Genomic DNA, 20,781 nt, shown 5'->3' with positions numbered 1-20,781 from the left:
TAAAACTTTTGATCTCCTTCAAATCTGGATGACAGATTTGAAGAAATGACAGATTACCAGTAGTATCTTCTGGTTGTAGGTTTTTCCCTTTAATATTTTAAATATATCGTGCCACTCCCTTCTGGCATGCAGAGTTTCTGCCGAAAAGTCCCTTGTTTGTAACTTGTTGCTTTTCCCTTGCTGCTTTTAACATCCCCTCTTTAGCTTTAATTTTTGCCGTTCTAATTGCAATGTGTCATGGTGTGGTCTTGTTTGGGACTCTGTGTTCCAGGATGCCCATTTCTTTTCCCAGGTTAGCAAAGTGTTCAGCTAGTATGTCTTCAAGTGTACTCTCTGCCCCTTTCTCTCTTTTTCCCCTCCTTGGGACCCCTAGAATTCAAATGTTTCTATACTTGATGTGGTCCCAGAGGTCTCTGAAACCGTCCTCATTTCTTTTTATTCTTTCTTTTTTTCTGTTCGGCTTTAGTGGACTCCACTATTCTGTCTCCCAGGTTATTGATCCATCCCTCTGTATCATCTCACCAACCATTGAAGTGTATTTTTCATTTCACTTATTGTACTCTTCAGCTCTGTTTGGTTCTCCTATAGATTTTTTATTTTTGGCTTTCTTTAAACTATTTAATTTATTATTTTTAACTGGAGGATAGGTGCTTTAAGATATTATATTTGTTTCTGACATATATCAACAGGAATCAGCCTGTTATATATATATACATATATGTCCCTTTCCTCTGTTTTTTGTACCCTCTTCTTGAACCTCTTTCCCAGCTCCCACCCTATCCCACCCATCTAGGTTGCCACAGAGCATCAGGTTTGAGCTCCCTGTGTCAGACAACAAATTCCCACTGGCTATCTGTTTTATATAAGGTAATGTATGTGTTTCAATGCTACTCTCTCCGTTTGTTCCACCCACTCCTTCCCCCACTGTGTCCACAAATCTCTTCTCCATGTCTGTGTCTCCATTTCATCCCTACAAATAGGTTCATCAGTACCACCTTTCTAGATTCCATGTGTATGCATTAATATCCAATATTTGTTTTTCTCTTTCTGACTTACTTCATTCTGTATACTAGGCTCTAGGCTCACCCACCTCAATAGAACTGACTCAAATGCATTCCCTTTTCTGGCTGAGTAACATTCAATTGTGTATATGTACCACAACTTCTTTATCCATTCATGTATCTTTTTCCATTATGGTTCCCTTATGGTATATGCCCAGTAGTTGGATTGCTGGGTCTTGTGGTAGATTTCTTCCTAGTTTTCTTTTATAAGGACTCTCCATACTGTCCTCCATACTGACTGTATCAATGTACATTCCCACCAACAGTGCAAGAGGGTTCCCTGTTCTCCACATCCCCTCCAGCATTTATTGTTTATAACTTTTTGATGATGACCACTCTGACGGGTGTGAGGTGATATCTCACTATAGTTTTGATTTACATGTCTCTAATAATGAGTGGTGTTGAGCATCTTTCATCTGTTTATTAGCCTTCTGTGTCTTCTTTGCATAAATGTCTATTTAGATACTTTGCCAAGTCTTTGACTGGGTTTTCTGTTTTTCTGGTGATGAGCTTCATGAGCTGCTTGTATCTTTTGAAGATTACTTCTTTGTCAGCTGTTCAATTTGCTGTTATTTTCTCCCATTCTGAGGGTTGTATTTTCACCTTTTTTTTTTATCATTTCCTTTACTGTGCTAAAGCTTTTAAGTTTAGTTAGTTAGTTAGTTTATTTTTATTTCCATTAATATAGGTGGTGTGTCATAGAGAATCTATCTTGCTGTGATTTATGTCATAGAATGCTCTGCCTGTTTTCCTCTAAGAACTTTTGAGTTTCTTGTCTTAGAGTTTCAATTCTAAGTTAAAAACTTGTAACTCCTTTCCCTGTCCATCCAATCTTGCCCTGAGTTTTTTGATCCGGTTTATGATCCCTACTCTGAACGCTTTCTCAAGTAGAGTGCCTGCCTCCACTTCACTTATTGCTTCTTTTGGGGTTTTACCTTGCTCCTTTGGTTTGAACATATTCCTCTGTCTCCTCTTTTTGTCTAATTTGCATTTTTAATCCTATGTGTTTAGTGGGTTGATTACACCTACCAGTCCTGGAAGAATGGCTTTCTGTAGGAGACATCCCATGCGTCTCTGCAGTGCACGCCCCTTTGGTCACCAGAGCTATATGCTCTAGGGATGCCCTGTATGTGAGGCATGGTCTCATAGGGCTAGCTAGCCTCTGGTCTGACTGCTTGCCAGGCGCTGCTTTGTGTGGAGTCTGCCAGTCACTTATGAGTGCGGTGGGATCATGGTACTGCCGGCTCTGTGTCCCTGAGGGATTTCTGAGCCTGTTTCTCTTGTGAATAGCTGCAAGCTTGGGAATCCCAGATCTAGCATAGGCCAATTGTTTCGTAGGGCTAGTTCCTGCATTGCCAGCTACGGGGTCCTAGGTATACCAAACCTTTGCTTGTCCCGCTGGTGAGTGTGGCTGTTTCCGAAGACAGCTGGCTGAGAGGCCAAGGTATGGTGAGGCTGGTTTGTCCTGCCGTTGACTGAGTTTGGGATCCAGGGTGTCCTGGGGCTAGTGCCACCTCAATAGTGTGTAGAGGTCTGTTTCTGTTCCTGGGTCTCTAGCTGCAGGGCCCTGGGGTCCCAGAGCTGGTCACAGTTCACTGTTGGGTGGGGACAGTTCCTAACATGGCTGGCGGTGGGGCCCTAGATGTCCCATAGGGGGTGTCCACACGCTGTTATGTGGGGCCAGATTCCAGAGCTGCTGGCTGAGAGCTCCAAAGTGTCCCAGACCTGGTGTCTACTTTCTGGTACACTGTGCTGGAACTCAGTGGCTCCTGGTGCTGGTGTGGCCCTGCCGGTGGGTGGCCTTTTTCCTGGTATGGCAGACTGAAAGGTGGGAGTTACTGTGGTTGCTGTTGTCTGCCTGCTGGTGGGTGGAGCTGGTTCTTGGCTTTGCTGGCTTCAGGGCCCTGGAGTGGTCCAGGAGTTGGCGTTTTGGGCCACTTTTGGTTGGGGCTGTGGTCCAGGATGTACTAGGGCTGTTGCCTAACCACTGATGGGTAAAACTGGTCCTGGGGCTAGCGATGACCTGCTGTGGGCAGGAACTAGGTCCCAGGGTCTCTGACTGCAGGACCCTGGAGTCCTGGCTTAATGCCTTCTTACTGGTGTAGAGGGCCATGTGGTGTGTCGGGGCCTCTGATTGACAGGGCCAGCTCCAGGGACTCTTAAGACAGCAGGCTTGCTTGTGGGTGGGGCTGTGTCTCTGCCTGCCTAGTGGCTTGGCCTGCCCTCGTACTACTGCCTACAGGCTGATGGGCAGGTCTGAGCACTGGTGCTAATAAGCTAAGGGAGGATTCCAAAACGGCACTTGTTAGCACCAGTGACCGTGTGGTAGAAGGAGCTCTGCAAAATGGCTGCTTCCGGTGTCTATGCCCCCAGGGCGAGTCCAGCTGGCTCGTGCCTCTCTGGGAGGCTCTCCAAGATCAGCAGCTGCCTCTGGCCCAGGCTCCTTTCAAATTATTGCTTCCGCCCTGGGTCCTGGAGCATGTGAGATGTTGTATGTGCCCTTTAAGAGTGCAGTCTATTTCCTACGGCCCCTGGCCCTCCCAAAAGTAACTCGTGCTGACCATCAAAGCCCAATATTCTGGGAGATCATCTTCATATGAATAAATATAATTCCATCAGCAAAAATATTCAAAGTAGAACTATACAGAATAAGCATGAAGCTTACAAATTTAACATTGAAAAAGTAAGAAATTAAATAGATACATTTAATAATTTCACTCATATAGCCGTAAATAGCTGTCATCGCTAACTCATATCATTTAAAGATATATATACAATACAAAGCTTTGAGGGAAAGGGAAGAAAGGATGGCACAAAAGTAAGTGTGTGGATATTCTCCTTGAAGAAGGAATGGGGCTAATATAAAACAGGGAAACTTCAGAAGTCTTAGGGAAAGCCAACACTATCCTCTTCTGTGACTTGGGGGTATATAATTGATAATCAATTATTACTCTCCACGTATATATTGCGACTTCTTCTCTGTCCATGTTACATTTCAGTATGATTGGAGAAAAAGCTAATGCTAAGGGAAATAACATCCCAGTATAAGCATATTGTAATTATGTTCTAACCAGAAGTAGAACCAAAGTTACTTTCTTTGTTTCTAACATATCTAATTAAGATTAGTAATTTTATATCATTTATATTAATAGCTTTGTTTTCAAGAACTCATAGCTGTTTGCTAAAAATAAGAAAGTGATGCTTACGTAATTATAATATCAATCTCAATTTTTAATAAATATTCCATATTTGGGTAGTACATTTTAACTCAGAATTTAATTGTGAATTTGTGCTGAAACCCAGAGAAGTGTTGTATTTGGTTGCAATTTCTCAGAGACATCTCCCTTCCCATCCACTTCCTCTCAGAGGTGGAGCAACAAGAACCTGTGAAAAAGAAATGAAGGCCAAAAATACAGAGTATGTTAATTTTATATCCTGCAACTTTACTATATTCATTGATTTGCTCTAGTAATTTTCTGGTAGAGTCTTTAGGGTTTTCTATGTAGAGGATCATGTCATCTGCAAACAGTGAGAGTTTCACTTCTTTTCCTATCTGGATTCCTTTTATTTCTTTTTCTGCTCTGATTGCTGTGGCCAAAACTTCCAAAACTATGTTGAATAGTAGTGGTGAGAGTGGGCACCCTTGTCTTCTTCCTGATTTTAGGGGAAATGCTTTCGATTTTTCACCATTGAGGATAATGTTTGCTGTGGGTTTGTCATATATAGCTTTTATTATGTTGAGGTATGTTCCTTCTATTCCTGCTTTCTGGAGAGTTTTTATCATAAATGGATGTTGAATTTTGTCACAGGCTCATGTGCCTGCATTGCAACATACCTATTTGACCAGCCGAGGGCAGTATAGTTTAAGGCTGTTTGTTGGGAAGGGCCAGATGCCAGGCCTTCGGAGTTCTTCCTGTTCTTTGTGATTAGCTTATTAACCCCTGAGACTGAGGGGCGTATTTGGGCCAACATGGTGGTGATGGTAATGGTGCTGGTGGGCTGCATCTCCCTTGCCCGTTTGACACTGCTATCTTAACACCAGCCTTCACCCCTGCTTCCCGCAGCAGCAGCTCTTTTCTTCCTCTTTCTCCTCAGACAGAAACTGAGACCTTTGATGTGCTAGACTGGGTGAGCTCCCACCTTCCACTGGCACAGAAGCGGTAGGTGGGTGTGCACAACACTTCAAGCCCTTACCTTGTTCTTTGTAGGGAGGAAAACTGGAAGAATTTTACTGAAATGATAGCCTCCACCCCACAGTGAGTGTGCCTCCTTTTGTTTCTAGTTTTGTGGTCCAAGTGAAGGCTCCACTCTGGATTGTGGCATTGATAAGGCCAATAGGAAGAATGTCATTTTTTCAAATCTCTTAGATTCATGAAATGAAACAAAATCTTTCTCTGGGCCACATCTCTGCCTAAAAATAAAATAACATTTCCTATTAAAAATACTGTTCCATCTTCTAACCCTGTTGTTTTAAATTCCAGCTATCATAATTCACCTCCCTTTATAAGGATGGCCCTGAATTGAGTAAACATTTATGTTGAGACTTTACTTTAAATGACTGAGTATCTAAAGGATCTTCTCAGATTCTTCTTATGGATTTTTCATCTCTTTAAATGACATTTGCTTTATTGCTAATTCTAGGACACCGTCAGAAGACATTTGGAAAAAAAATATTTGCCCATAATTCTAGGACCCAAACGCATCAACGGATATTTTCCACATGGTTCCTGCCCCAGAATCACAGACATACAAAATATTAGGGCTAGTTAATCTGACGCAGAAATCTCATATGTCTCCTCCTGAGAGGTGTACAAATGAGGAATCTGAGAGTAGAGGGACAGTGCCATGTCAAGGCCAGAAGACAATTCAACTATACCCCTTCAGTTCCCACTTTGTCATCAGTTAGAACAGAAGCACCTCCATCTCTTCACAATCAGACCTCTTGTGGATGTGTGTTGAAGTTGGTGTAGCTATTTCCCAAACTCACAACTACTTGAAACAATGAAATCTGCCCCGTTTACTGTCAGTTATAGCTAGAGTCTTGTTCACTCACTTGAGCATCCCAGGTGAAGCACTCCCCTTCACTGCATCCACAGAATCTCTAGTGTTTTGTGGTCACTGTGGATTGTTGACCTAACAGGCCTAACACAAGGCAGAGTAAGGTAGGGCAAGCACTTGATGAGGAATCAGGAGACTTACCTCTCTCCTAACCTGCTGAAAAGCACTTCCACATTCTGAACCTCTGTTTCTCCATCTGGGAAAAGAGGAAGGTGATCTAGATCAGTGGCTCTCAACCTGGGGTCCAAGAACGTCCTGAAATTGTGTGCAAGGTTGTGGGGGCAGTCTTGTTTGAGGGTGTAAAGAGCTCATTAGGTTCTCAAAGGAGTCCTATTATGGGCTGAATTGTGTTGACCCCAAATTCCTATCTTAAAGCCTTAACCCTCAATGTGACTGAATTTGGAGATGGAGCCTTTAGAGAGGTAATTAGGGTTAATTAATGGAGCTGGTAAAGAGTCTGCCTGCAATGCAGAAGACCCCAGTTAGATTCCTGGGTCGGGAAGTTCCCCTGGAGGAGGGATAGGCTACCTACCCTAGGTAGGACTTCCATTGTGTCTAGATGGTAAAGAATCCGCCTGCAATGCAGGACACCTGGGTTCGACCCCGGTGATGGGAAGATCCCCTGGAGGAGGGCATGGCAACCCACTCCAGTATTCTTGCCTGGAGAATTCCCATGGACAGAGCAGCCTGGTGGGCCATCGTTCATGGGGTGCCAAGTGTCACACACGACTGGGCAACCAAGCACAGCACACACAGAGGTTGTAAGAGTGGAGCCCTAATCCCATAGGATCTGATATCCTTATAAGAGAAAGAGATACCAGAGATCTCTCTCTCTCTCTTTCCCCATACATACCCAGAGGAAATGTTATGTGAAGAAACAGAGAGAAGGTGGCAAACTACAATACAAGAGGAGTGCTTTCACCATGAGTTGATCTTGCTGGCACCTTGATCTTGGATTTCTAGTATCCCGAACTGTGAGAAACTAAATGTTCTTTGTTTAAGCCATCCAGCCTGTGGTATTTGGTTTGGGCAGCTTGAAGAGACTAACACAAGTTCCATAAGCCAAGAAAGATCCAGAGCCATTGGACCTACTGGTTGCCTGAAACGCATTCTGTAAATTCATGTTTTAATACATTTTTAGATACTTTCAGATTTCGTGAGTTCTTGCTTAGAACAGTGCAGTATATTATTTTTATTGCAACATACTTCTTTTTTCTAACAGCTGCATAACACAGAATTGTAACCCCTGGACCAGAGTTTAAATCCTGATTCCACCACCTACTAGCTGTTTGACTTTGGACAAGTTATCACAGGCTTGTGTCTCGCATATGAAATAGGGATAAGATTAGTGTCTACTTCACATGACTGGTGTGAGAATGAAATGACAGAGGGAGGGCTTGGCACATAGTAAACTTTCAATTAGTAGCTTTTGTGATGAAAATGTAAGTATCTAACAGGGCTTTTTGCCCTTATAAACTACACTGCTGCGAGCAAACTTCTTTATACACAGAGAATTCTTTTTTCTTTTAAATGATTTCCTCAGGCTCAATTCCTGACCATGGTACAACCAAGTTAATCCCTTATCAGTTAGATGTTCTTATCTTGTTCTTATTGAAGCATATCATTTACATTTATTTTGTAAATCTCTTAGAAATACACAAAAAATCAAAAAAATTTTATAACATTTCCACGAGTTCTTTCTATTTAGTATAGAATTTTATTAGTCCCTTTCAACTCAGAATTATCAGTGTTGCTAGTTTTGCACCACATGCAACATTTGTAAAGAGTGCTTCACTGTTGGGTCCAGGATTTCCTTCCAAACTACGGAGACCCCCATCTGCACCGTGTCAGTGGAGATGCTTTCTTTTTTTTATTTTTATTAGTTGGAGGCCAATTACCCCACAACATTGCAGAGGTTTTTGTCATACATTGACATGAATCAGCCATGGATTTACATGTATTCCCCATCCCGATCCCCCTCCCACCTCCCTCTCTACCTGATCCCTCTGGGTCTTCCCAGTGTTTCATGTACGTATAAATAACGAAAACTACATCATAAAACTGGCAGATCACCAACAGCTGGCACTGTCAAATGTAAGCTCACTTTAGAAACATGAAAATGTGAACAAAACAAACAAACAAAAGGCCTGTCATAGAATCAATGAAATATGCTCACTCACCACTATTATGAATCCCATCTTCTTCAGATAATTTTCTTATTCTACATTTCCCAATACCCGTTGCATGCCTGTGATGTGGTTCTCACCATTAGGGCATTTCTGCAGAAGGCTTTGATTTGTAACATGAAGAAACTGCTGGGCAGAGGTCATGGTTTCCGTGGCACTGATGGCAATAGAGGCAGTGTTTCTGAGGTTACTCAGACCAATTAAGCAACAATGTTTCTGAGAGATTTGCCCAAAGTTTCTTCTATAGCCCTTCTAACAATTCTGCAAGGGATAAATTCCCTTCTGTCCCAACTAGTTAGAATTGCCCCCATGAGATCTTTTCTTTCCTTCTTCCTTGTTAACAAACTGATTTTGTTGAGAGCAGCAATATGTGCAGGCTAAAAAGTTACATTTCCCAGGCTTCCTCAGAGAGGTATAAGCACAGGACTAAATTCTGGCCAGTGAGACATAATTAGAAGTGAGTACATAGAGCTTTGGGGTAGATTCCTCAGAAAGCAATGTGACCTCAGTATGTCCCACATCTTGAGTGGTAAATGTCAACTTTTTAAAGCTAGAGTTTTTACTATTATTATTGTTGTTGTTGTTAAGTGTAAGTAGAGGACACAGATTCATTTTGCAAAATAAAAATCACAGCAGGAGGTACATTTGAATTACTATAAGGAAACAAAAATGTGAACTCCTATTGTATACTGATAACTCCCCCAGGGTGGAGAATGCTCTGTACACAGGTTCATTTTACCTGAACCCCATTAGCATGCATAAAGCGTCACTAGGTACAAATTGGCCAGATGCTTCTGCAGATATGTTAGTGCCAGGAATAGCTGACAAGCCAGAGCCAGAATCTATGGCTTTGGCTTTATTTCAGGTAAAATTTGTATTACATGACCAAATATTTGGATTTTATTTTGTATCTGCAAGGTTTCCCACTGAAGAATAATATCTATCTTATGGAAAGCTCATACTCTTAACTCAACAAATGCTAGTTTTCTTCTTGCCTTATATTTCTTTTCTTACCATCAGAAGTTGATTTCATTTCATAGTGTTTTAAATTGGAATGATCCTAGATCATGAAGCTTTAAATTATTATTATAAATCTCTTTGCAGATTGCGTGCTCTTTGTTTAACATCTGTTTTGATGTACCACTGCCAAATCCACACTGGATATGTCATTCTTTGACGGTATACTCTGCTAAAACTAGCAATGAAATAAAAGTACCTAAATGCTGATACAAACATATTTTATGGCAAAGAAACCTGAGTGGGAGAGCTGAATCAGTTGACCAGTCTCCTTTTGTTCTTTACCTTCTCTTCCTCTCTGCTGCCTTGAAGACAGATGTGAAAGATGAAGCTCAGGCAGCCATCTCATGAAGGCTAAATAAATGATCATTCTCACACTGAGCAGAAATACAAAAGGAGTCTGAATTTCTGGAAACATCATGAAGTACTATTTCAGCCTTTGACTGCCCATCTTCAGACTTTTCCTCAAATAGAAAAAATATTTACTTAATTTGTTTAAGCTACTGTTTTTGGAGTCCCTGTTACTGGAGCTAAATTCAGATTCTAATTGATTTAGAATTTGGTACCTCAAAGTGCAAGCTGTAAGTTACAGAATCTAAAGTTTTAGAATTGGCTGAATAGGAAGGATTGGACTTGGAGCCATAATGGTAAAGCTATGGCAGGTTGCAAAGTTGTTACTCTTAGGTATGTGGTGATGAAACATTTGGTCAAACAGTTGTATGTGGTTCTTCAGAAAGTGAGCTCTGTGCCAACAAAACTGTAGTTTAGGGTAGTTAGGTTATTTTTAAGTTCGTATGTGCATTTTACTCTTTCTACATAGAAAGTCTTATCATGCAAGAGAATACAGGAAGAGAGGCAGAGACAGAGAGAGATGAAAGGAAGACACCCTCACCCACACAACCGTCCAATACTGCACTTGCACAGCCGTCTCAGATACTGGGCCCCACTTCCACAAGACTGGAAACGTTCCCAGATGAGCAAAAGCTGATGGAGTTCTTTACCACTAGACCTGCTCCACAAGATAGGCTAAAGGAAGTCCTTCCAATTGATACAAAGGGAAGGTAAACAGCACTCTGAAGTCATGTCAAAATATAAGGTTCTCTGGTAAAGACAAATACATGGACCAAACACTATGAGAGTTTTGGTGAATAGAATTATATAAGAAAGACATAAAAATAATAATTATAAACCTATATTAAAGGGTATACAATATATAAAGATGTATGTTATTAATACCATAAAAAGGGAGCGAGCTGGGAAAGAATTCAGTTTTTATATGTAACTGCAGCTAATTTCAGCCATTTAAAATAGTGCACAACTTAAAGAGGTTTTATATAACTCCAAAGGTAACCACATGGAAAATATCTGTAGAATATATAAAAAAGGAAATAAGAAGGGGATTAATACATATCACTACAAAAAAGAAAATCAACGAAATTGGAGGGAAAGCAATAAGAGATGAAAGGAGGGACAAAAAAGCTACAAGACATATGGAAAATAATTAACAAACTGGTAGTGAATTCCATCCTATCAATAATTACCTTAAATGTCAATGGATTAAACTTCCCAAGATACATAGATTTGCTGAATGATTAGGGAAAAAACAGAATCCATATACACTGTCTACAGGAGATTCGCTTTAGGTCTAAGAACACACAGAGGCTGAAAATTAAAGAATGGAAATAGATTTTCCATGCAAAATGAGAGCAGGAATGGCTATACTAATATCAGGTAAGATGGATTTTCAATAAAAAACAGCAATAAGTGACAAAGGACATTATATAATACTAAAAGGGTCAATTCATTAACATAATATAACAATTACACAAATTTAGGCACCAAACCTCAGAGCTCTTAACTATAGAAAGCAAATGTTGACATATTTGAAGGGAGAAATAGATTGCCACACAATAACAGTAAGACACTTTGATATCCCATTTTCAATAATGGAGAAAAACAACCAAACAGTAGATCAACAAGCAAATAGAGGACCTAACAAGGCTACAGACCAATTGAACTTAACAACATATGCAGAACAATCCATCCAACAACAGTGAAATACACATCCCCCTATATAAATGGAACATTCTCCAGCATAAAATACATGTTAAACCACAGAATAAGCCTTAGCAACTTCAAGAAAACTGAAACTACACACAGTATCTTTTCTGATCACAGTAAATGAAACCAGAAGGCAACAGCACAAGGAAGATGGGAAAATCCACAAATGTACCAAAGTTTAACAACATATACTTAAGCAATCAATGGGTCAGAAAAGAAGCCACAGGGGAAATTAGAAAACATCTTGAGACAGGAAAAATGAGAACACAACATGACAAAACTTACGGGGTACAATGAAAGCAATGCTGGGACTTTATAACTATAAATGCGTACCTTAAAAAGGAAGAAAGATCACAAATCACCTATATAATTTTACACCTCAAGGAGCTAGAAAAGGAACAAATGAAAACCAAAGCCAGCAGAGGAAGGAAATAATAAAGATTAAAGCAGAGATAAAAAAAATTACAGAAAAGACAACAGGAAAAAATCAACATAACTGTATTTGCTTTTTAAAAGATCAAGAAAACTGACAAATACTTAGATAGATTAAGAGAAAAAGATGAAAATAACTAAAATTAGAAATAAAAGGTGGGATATTACAATCAATGCCCCAGAAACAAACAGGATTATAAGGGGACATTATGAACCATTGTTTGGAAAGTAACTGGACAACCTAGAAGAAGTGAATCAATTCCTAGAAACACACAATCTACCAGAACTGAATCAAGGAGAAATAGAAAACCTGATAGGCCAATAATGAGATTGAATCAGTAATCACTAACTCCCCCACCACACACAGAAAAAAAACAGGAACAGATAGTTTCAATGGAGAACTCCACCAAACATTTAAGGAATTAATACCAATCTTTCTCAAATCATTCCAAAAATGTTGAAGAAAAGGTAACACTTTCAAACTCATTTCACCCTGATATTAAAGGCACCAAAAGAAAAGAGTATTACAGGCCAGTTTCCCAGATGAATGCAGACGCAAAACTCCTCAACAAAATACTAGCAAAACGAACTCAACAGCACATTAGAAGGACTGTGTGATACAGTCAAATGGGGCTTATCCCTTGGATGCAAGGTTAGTTTAACCTACAATTAACTAACAAAATTAATCAATGCAATGAAACACATTAACATGAATGAAGGACAAAAATCACATCATCATCTCTATAGAGGCATAAAAATTCAACCCTCTTTCATGATAAAAACACTCAAAGAACTAGGAGTAGAAAGAAATTACCTCAACATAATAAAAACCATATAAGTAAAGTCCACAATGAACATCATACTCAGTGGTGAACAGCTGAAATCTCTTCTTCTAAGGTAAGGAACAAGACAAGGAAGCCCACTCTCACCACTACTATTCAACACACTGGAAGTCATAGCCAGAGCACTTAAGAAACAAGAAGAGATTAAAGGCATCCAAATCAGAAACAATAAAAGTATCTCCGTTTGCAGATAGCATGATTTTGTACATGGAATACCCAAAAGATTACACACACACACACTCACACACACACACACACACACACACACACACACACACACACACCTGGGAGAACTAATAAACATATTCAACAAAGTTCCAGGACACAAAATCAAGAAACAAAATTCAGTTTAATCACTACACACTAACAAAGAACAATTTGAAAAGGAAATTAAGAGAACAATTCCATTGACATTAGCATCAAAAAAGAATAAAATACTGAGGAATAAACTCAAGCAAGGAGTCAAAAGACTTGTATACTACAAACTACAAATCATTGCTGAAAGAAATTAAAAAGAAATACAAATAAATGGAAACACAAATAAATGGAAAGACACCTATCTACACAGACTGGAATACTAAATATTGTCAAGAGGTCCACGCTATCTGAGATGGTTAATTTTACGTGTCAGCTTGACTGGTCCACAGAGTGCCTAGATACTTAGGCAAACATTATTCTGGGTGTTTCTGTAGGGTGCTTTTCCATGAGATTAACATTTAAATCAATCAACTGGATAAAACAGATTTCCCCAGGATAATGTGGGTGGGCTTTACCTAGTCAGTTGGTAGTCTCAATAAAGCAAAAAAGGCAAACTTTCCTCATGTAAGAGAATTTCTCCTATGTGAAAGCCTTTGGACTGGGACATCTGCTTCTTTTACTGCCTAGAGAGCCAAACTGAAATATCAGCTCTATTGGTTTGGTTCTTAGGCCTTCTAACCTGGACTAGAGCTAAACCACTGGCTCTTCTGGGTCTCCAGCTAGCCAACTCACCCTCTAGATCTTGGGACTTACCAGCCTCTATAATTGAATGAGTCAATTCTTTTTCACACACACACACACACACACACACACACACTCCATTGGACCTGTTCTTCCAACATACTACCCAGACTGATCTACACACTGCAAGCCCTATCAAAATCTCAATGGCATGTTTTACAGAAAAAGAAAACTTCATCCTAAAATTTAAAGAGAATCTAAAGAGATCTTTAATAGGCAAAGCAATGTGGAAAAAGAAAAAAAGTAGAGAACTCACACTTCTTGATTTCAATATATCACAAACAGTAATCAAAACTGTGTGGTACTGCCATATTAACAAATAGACCAATGGACTAAAATAGACATCTCAGAAATATACCCTCACTTATAGAAGTTGTGCCAGACAGCAGACTTGCTGGAAGAGAATAAAAGGAGCTTTTGTTTTTCTTTTTTTTTTTCAGTTTTAAGATATTTGGATCAAAGCAAGGGCTCTGGAGTCAAATTGCTTGGTTTTAATGCTACCACTGATCTGCACAGGCCAAATGACCTTGGCTCAGTGACTGACCTCTCAGTACCTGTTTCCTCACCTGTAAGAGGCTGGTAATCACTGGTACTATAGTCCTAGGAATATCACAAGGAACCATTGAGTGCCAGGCACAGGGTCCCTGCTGTATAAGTTGCTTTTAATAGATTCTGCCAAATTACCTCCCAAATAGATTTCTTGCACCACTGCCACAGGGGTTTGCTCCTAACTTCTCCCACTCTCAGAAGGGTTAACCTCTAGGAAGGTTGTCTTCCTAGTGTGTGAAACCTGATTAGTTGTTTTAGTTTACATCTCAAGAATCAGAAGCCATGAGCACCTTTGCGACTGTAACTGGACACTAAGATTCTCTCTTCTTTCAATTGCCTCAGATCGGAGAAAGAGCTCAGGGAGCAAGGTCAACCCCAGTCTGTCCCCCAAATCTGCCTGCCAAGAACATTTGATGGAGCAGTTGAGGCAGAGATGTTACAGAACAAAACTACGATCCCTTTGTCCTCTGGCCACTTAGGGAGAAGTACGCCGACCACTCACCACTGAGTGCGGGATTCCTCTGCCCACTCTCCCATTGGTCATAAGACTTGTGGTGGAAGGGAGGCTGCAAATGCTTTCAGAACGTGCTAGGCGTCCAGCGCCTCCATCCTGACGTTTCATCCTCACCTCCCAGGAGACCAGCGCCCTCAGTACCCTCCTGCCTCCCGCTCCACCCATTTTGTACACAGTCGGGGCTCAGGGCTGTGACTCTAACCAGAAAGCAGAGGTGGGACAGGAGGAGGTGGGACGAGAGGCTTGACAGACGTATCCTCGCAGCTTCAACTTCACCCACCAACTCCAAACTGCCGGGATGGTCCTTGGGCTTGGCAGCAAGCCAGAGGAGGCTGTCGACCCCATTGGTTACACCTCGAGGGGACGGCCAAACAAGGCGCGTGCTGGTTGGCAGGAACCGGACCAATGAGGAGGCGGCAGCTCTGGCGCGCTGAAAGTCTCGCGTTATTTGCGGCCATCTCCTGCGTGTGGTGCTCCTGGTGTTTGATGGCGAGCTCCAGTCGACACCCGCCTCACCTGCCGTGACCAGCACCACCACCGCCACCGCGACCCGGTTGATAAATCGTCGCTGCCCCAGGTTCGGCGGCCACCCAGATCCCGACATGAGCTCCCCAGATGATGAGGTGTCTGTTTCGGGAGTGGGTTTCAGCTCAGAGTGTGGGGAGCAGACCAGCGGCCTTGAGGCCGGCTCCGCAGGCTCGCAGGGTCCCAGCCTTAGCCCCGAGGCTGGGGCACTGCGAAGCTGCGAGGGTGAGGGCGGGGATGGCTCCCCAGACCCTGAGGGCTTCGGGTCAGAGTGGGAGCTGCTGGAAGCGGGAGGGCCAGGGCTGTGGGGCTGCGAAGGCCGGCCTGGGTCCCCGGCCGCCGATCAGGGGGACGCCCTGCAGCTGGCTGACGAGTCAGTGGCGGCCATCCTGCAGCAGCTGGCCAACCTGAATTTGCTGGGCACCCGCGGTTACCTGTCCCAGGAGAGCTATGTGGTCGGCGAAGTGTCTGCCTTGTGGAATCTCGAGGCGCGTCCCCGCAGTCGAGGCAGTGCCACCCAGAGGTGTGGGGAAGCGGCACAGGCTGAGGCCGGCCCTCTCCACTTCGGTGGGAACCCTAAGAGAGGCACTAGAAGTAGGTTGAACGTGGCTGTGGATCGCCAGTGGCCCCCCTCAGAAAGCCAAGCTGAGCTGCTGTCCGAGCCCAAGTCCTCTGATGAGTTCAGTGAGATAGAGCGGATGAGGGTGAGCACTTATCCCAAAGACGGAGGCCAGGCCATGCTCAACAGCCCTGAGGATCCTGGGAACACACCCAGACGCTTGCATGTCCAAGGCAGGGAGAATCTCCTTAACGTGCCAGGCACTTGCCAGTCCTCGGCTCCACAAGGATTAATTTCGGTTGTGGAAAGGGAGGGCTGGCAGGGCGGTGCAGAGCAGGAGGACACCTCTCCCCCTAAGAAAATGCAGAGTGTGCTCTGGGGGAAGGGGGGCAGCCTGCCCAGCTACCCGGGAGTGGCAGTAGTATCAGTTACTGCAGCTACCGCTACAGGCAGCAGGCCGCGGCCCACTCCTAGGAGGAAGGGGGTCCAGGAGAAGAAATCCCTTGGGGGCATCTCCAAACCTGCTGTGGAGAGAACCTTCCCTTCCTGGGGGCAGGGAATCTCGGCCACTCCCCTGGAACTGGCCACCTTTCCCCCAATCTCTGGCATCCCACTACTCGGGAGGTCCAAGAAGTATGCCTTGGTCCCTTTGGGAGCTGAAGAGTCCAAGCACACCGGCGCTGAGAAGAAACCCGTGGCTAGGCGGGCCCGGGAGTCGGTGGCAGCAGTGGCAGTGTCAGGAGCAGACAACGACCCAAATAGAGACCCACTCCCAAAAGGCCAGGTGAGTAGACCAGACCCCTCCTCTCTCCCCACTCTTCCCCCTCCCACCCTCCCCAGGGCACAGGTCTTCACCCGGTGCTCCTTCTCTCCATCCCTCAGGGGTCGTCATTGGGTGACCCTCGGTCACTGGGTCATTAGGATGCCAGATTGGTGTCCTTTCACTAGGGACAAACGTTAAGGTAGCACTTTGGGTGTGCTGAGCTCGGTTCTCCACCTTTGTCCTATTTCCAGCCTCCTCCACGAGGCTGGGTCTGGAGTGGAAGGGAGAGCTGGTAGCTGAATTGATTTGAGGGGACCCCTTAAAAGCTTCACAGAGCTTCGGTGTTTAGTTGCATCACTTTCCTGAATCCTACTTCCTAACTCTTCCCCAAACCTTCTTTGCAGGGGCCTCAGGCTTTCTCAGTGCCACATGTTGTCCCCAGCTCAGTTCTGCCTACAGGCCTGGGGCTGACTGACAGAGAATGTGCTAAAGAGATCAGCCTTTCAATACTCTTTCCGATTCCCTGCCTCAGCTCTGTCTTGAATCACATGAGCTCTCACAAACACAGACATATAAATGCACTGGTACACACATGCACACGCACACAAATATCCTTACTCCAGATTCGTGAGAAATCTTGTTTGTAGCTTACCACTGACAGGCCATGGCCATCTTCTCCATCGCTGCATCATGGAGAACCTGGCAGGGCCAACGTCAACATCAGAGGCACACAGGATTCAAGAAACTCAGAGCCCGTGGCCATGAACAAGGGAGAAGTCAGGCCCAGAGGGCCTGGCCGATCACGTGAGTGTCCTGGGTTTTGATATGGGGGAGGAGGCCAGGGGTGAGGGCAGAAACCTCTGTATCTGACTCACTCTTTCTTCTGGGGGCTCAGCCTTGCTCTCAGGCCACTTCTCCCATGAGAAACAGGGTGTCACCAGGGCTGGATCTGGCCCCGTCACCTTCTGTGTAGAATTTGTTTGGCAGGGGTGATCAGTGGAAGTGCCCCAACAGCTACTCTGGGCGTAGATCTGCAGGCTAATAGCCTTTTCTGTGAAGTGCTTTTCACCCACATTGCTCTCCCAGGTGCTGGCTGTGGCTGCCGCTCTGGGAGGCTCGAATGCAGAGCCTCCATCATGGTGAAATGGCTGCCCTAAGGAATAGAGGGGCAGGCCCAGAGAGAAAGTTTGCGCTGCCTCCCAGGCAGAGCAGGGGAGACGTGATGCTAGCAGAGGGTGGTACTGCCTCACCTCACTTTAGAGCTGCTTGGCGGTTTCCACCTCACTGGGAACCTGGGAAGCTGGATTGTGTGTCCTTTCTCTCTCAGGTGACCAGGAACCAACTGACCATGGCCCAAGACCGAAAAGGCAGCAGCAGCCACGCAGAAGGCAGGGCTGTCCTCGGGTAATGTTTCTTCTGGCTCCTATGAATGCACACCTAAACACCATGTTGGGATCTGAGTCCAAGTGCAACTGACTTGTGTGCCCCCCCCCCCCGCCCCTATCCCGCACCCCAGGGAGGGAGCCCACCTCCATTCCACTGAGGAATGTCTTTCCCTTGCCAGTCTAGACACCTGGTTTGGGATGAGGACCTGGGGAAGAGGAGAGGAGGAGGAGAGGGGAGGCGGGTGTATACTAACCATTTCTGTTCCTCCTTTGTCTGCTGGCCTAGTGTCTGGTGCTACAGAGAGAAATAGACGACCTTAAGGAGCAACTTGGTATGAGGAACCAGGGACAGAGAGCAGCGGGTTCTTAGTGCAGAATTGGGGTGGGCCCTTGGGGTGAGGAGGGCTGCAGGTGCAGGGGGCCTTACAGGGATCAGCATTCCTGTGGGGAGGAGAACCTATCAAGCCTGTCCGTGGAGTGTGTGGTGCATGTCCAGCTGGGCGTGCGGACAAGTAGCAAAGTACTGTGTGGACTGCGTGCACACTCTGCCAGCCAGACGAGTCCTAGAGAGCTCCTGATAGGACTTGTAGAGATGCCTTGTTGATCTGGTGTAGCCCTTAAGGGTCTTGTTGGATTGTTTGTGAGACAATTTTTGAATTGTTTGGGCATGGCCCTGAGCTTGAGAGCTGCTGGCACATTATGTTTCCTTTTAGGAAATGGCTCCACATTAAATTCCGGTAGTGGGGAGTTATCAGGCCCAGAGCTCTTTGCATCGGGGCTGGGGGTAGCTGGGTTTCAGGTTGTAAGGCTAGGTGGTTCCCCACGGGGACAGTGGGACAGGCTTCTGTGTCTTTCTTTCTGGACCACCTGTTCATGCCTTTCCCTGTTGCAGCCTCCATGCGGTACCTGGCTGACAAGTTCCAGATCGTTTGACGTGAGTGTTACACACTGCATACCCCTTCCCACAACGTTGGCTGTTGAGCAGGGCTGTGGGCTGCCCTGGCTTGAGGCTCTTCCCTGACTCTGCTGTTTTACAGGTTGAGCCCAGTATCTTCCTGCAAGAGGAGCAGCTGTTACCTCCCGGGCCAGCGAGCTGCGGCTAAGCTTGTTGCCTCTCGTTCTGCCTCCACCAGGGCATCCTCTGCCCTTGTTTGCCCCCTCTCTGCCCCAGTTTCACAGCAGTTTTTGATTAAAGGACTTCTCATATTCTGTGCTCTACCCTCTCTCTGGGAGGTAGGGGTAGGCGGAGTGGGGCAAGGCCTGGTGGGGAGCCACTCATATCAGAGCCTGTTGCAGAGCAGTACTTCTGGCATCCTGCGGTGGGGATTCTGGGTCAGCCTCTGCTACCATCCAGGCCAGCAGGGCACCAGAGTGCCCCTGGTCTGGGTTCACTGAGGGCCTTGTATGGCCACACTGACCCATCCTCCCATTCCCTTAAAGGCTTCTTCTAGTTCTTTAAATTCGCTCCTCTGGGATTTGCCGGTTCCCATCCATCGTTGACATTCTGCCTCCCCATTGGAAGGAACTCATGACTCACAGAGCTCCATCCCATCGTGCTTGCCGCACTGGATTCATGTCCCAATTACCCTGACCACTCTATTTTCCACTGGAGTACCCTCGATCCCTTCCCTCAATTGACATTGGTGACCTTGCGTGCACCTGTATTTCAGCAGGTGAAAACAGGCACAGGTGCCCTCATCTCTCCCTTCCCAGGCTCTGCCCTCTCATTGGAGTCCCTACTGCCCGTACCATCCCCACCCCCACCCCACTCCCACCTTGCATGCTGGAACCTGCACACAGTCTTCGTCTCCGCTTTAGTCCTCACCCCTGAGACTCAGGCACCAATAGTTTCGCTTCTCCTTTGGATTCAATGAAGGACTTTGGCATGAAGCCTGGACCCAGTGACCTGGGGAGCAGGAGGGAAGGTACAGGAAACACAGGAGACAGGCTAGTCTCTGGACTGGAGGTCAGGAGACGCATCTGTTTGGTGCCAACCTGGGTCAGACTGCACCCTGGCAGCTAGAGATGGATGGTGGTCTTTTGTGTTTTCACATCCTTCCTGCCCTAGCCAGCTGACCACCCTCATCTCCAGCCTGAGCCTCTCTATACCCTTGAGTGGAAATGGGCCCATCATGCTCTATGACAAGTGTGGTTAGTAAGTCTCTGTTCTTGCCGGGTCCCTGTCAAATAATGCTCCTCCAGACCCATGACACAAATCTTTCAACAAATGATATTTCCCAGAGTATCCCAGCTCAGTACCCCGGACTAGTACTTTAGGGAACATGAAAATGAGTCTGAACACTGTGTTCAATTTCCCCCTCACTGGAATTTGGGGAGCACTTTGTTTCCCTCAACCAGCACTCCAGGACTGTGCCAGCCTGAGACTCAGAGAGACAGATCTGTGTTTGAGTGAACTGAGGGTAGGTTCTGCCTGACACCATTCCTGAAAGACCAGGGTTTTATTACACAAAAGGGAGTATGATGGAAGGTAGCACATTCAGAGTTGGTGCCTGGATATCTCTCTGTGTGAATAAATGTCAGCAAGGATAATGCCCTTGAGGCATAAGGATATGATTTGGGGAGAAAAGAAAGTAGAGACTGGTCCAGATTCTGTAAGGCATTGAGTGAGGAGAAGCCAGGGTCGGACCCGCAATATTCAAGGGGTGTTGAAATGTTCCCAAAATGTAGGACAGGGATGATGCAGGAGTCAGCACACCTCAGGACAGGGTGTTGGGACTCTCACAGAGTTGGAGTCGCTGGAGGAGGCCCTGGATCCTACCTTGCCATTCTATGATATCTGCCAACTGCCGAGGGTGTGGATGAATGAAAA

General features: G+C 44.9%; 1 protein-coding gene across 1 annotated transcript; it reads left to right on the top strand.

The window, feature by feature from the left end:
- The first annotated feature begins 15,321 nt into the window (after positions 1 to 15,321).
- Positions 15,322 to 19,054, top strand: LOC136154502 (uncharacterized protein CXorf49 homolog). The gene is made up of 4 exons (XM_065916763.1): positions 15,322 to 16,587; positions 17,894 to 17,970; positions 18,844 to 18,853; positions 18,989 to 19,054. The coding sequence occupies exons 1-4, from the start codon at positions 15,322 to 15,324 to the stop codon at positions 19,052 to 19,054; spliced, it is 1,419 nt and encodes a 472-aa protein (XP_065772835.1).
- Positions 19,055 to 20,781: the final 1,727 nt, after the last annotated feature.

This window comes from Muntiacus reevesi, chromosome X (assembly GCF_963930625.1).
Source record: "Muntiacus reevesi chromosome X, mMunRee1.1, whole genome shotgun sequence".
In the NCBI taxonomy this organism is placed as follows: domain Eukaryota; kingdom Metazoa; phylum Chordata; class Mammalia; order Artiodactyla; family Cervidae; genus Muntiacus; species Muntiacus reevesi.
This window is presented reverse-complemented; position numbering and strand designations above follow the sequence as displayed.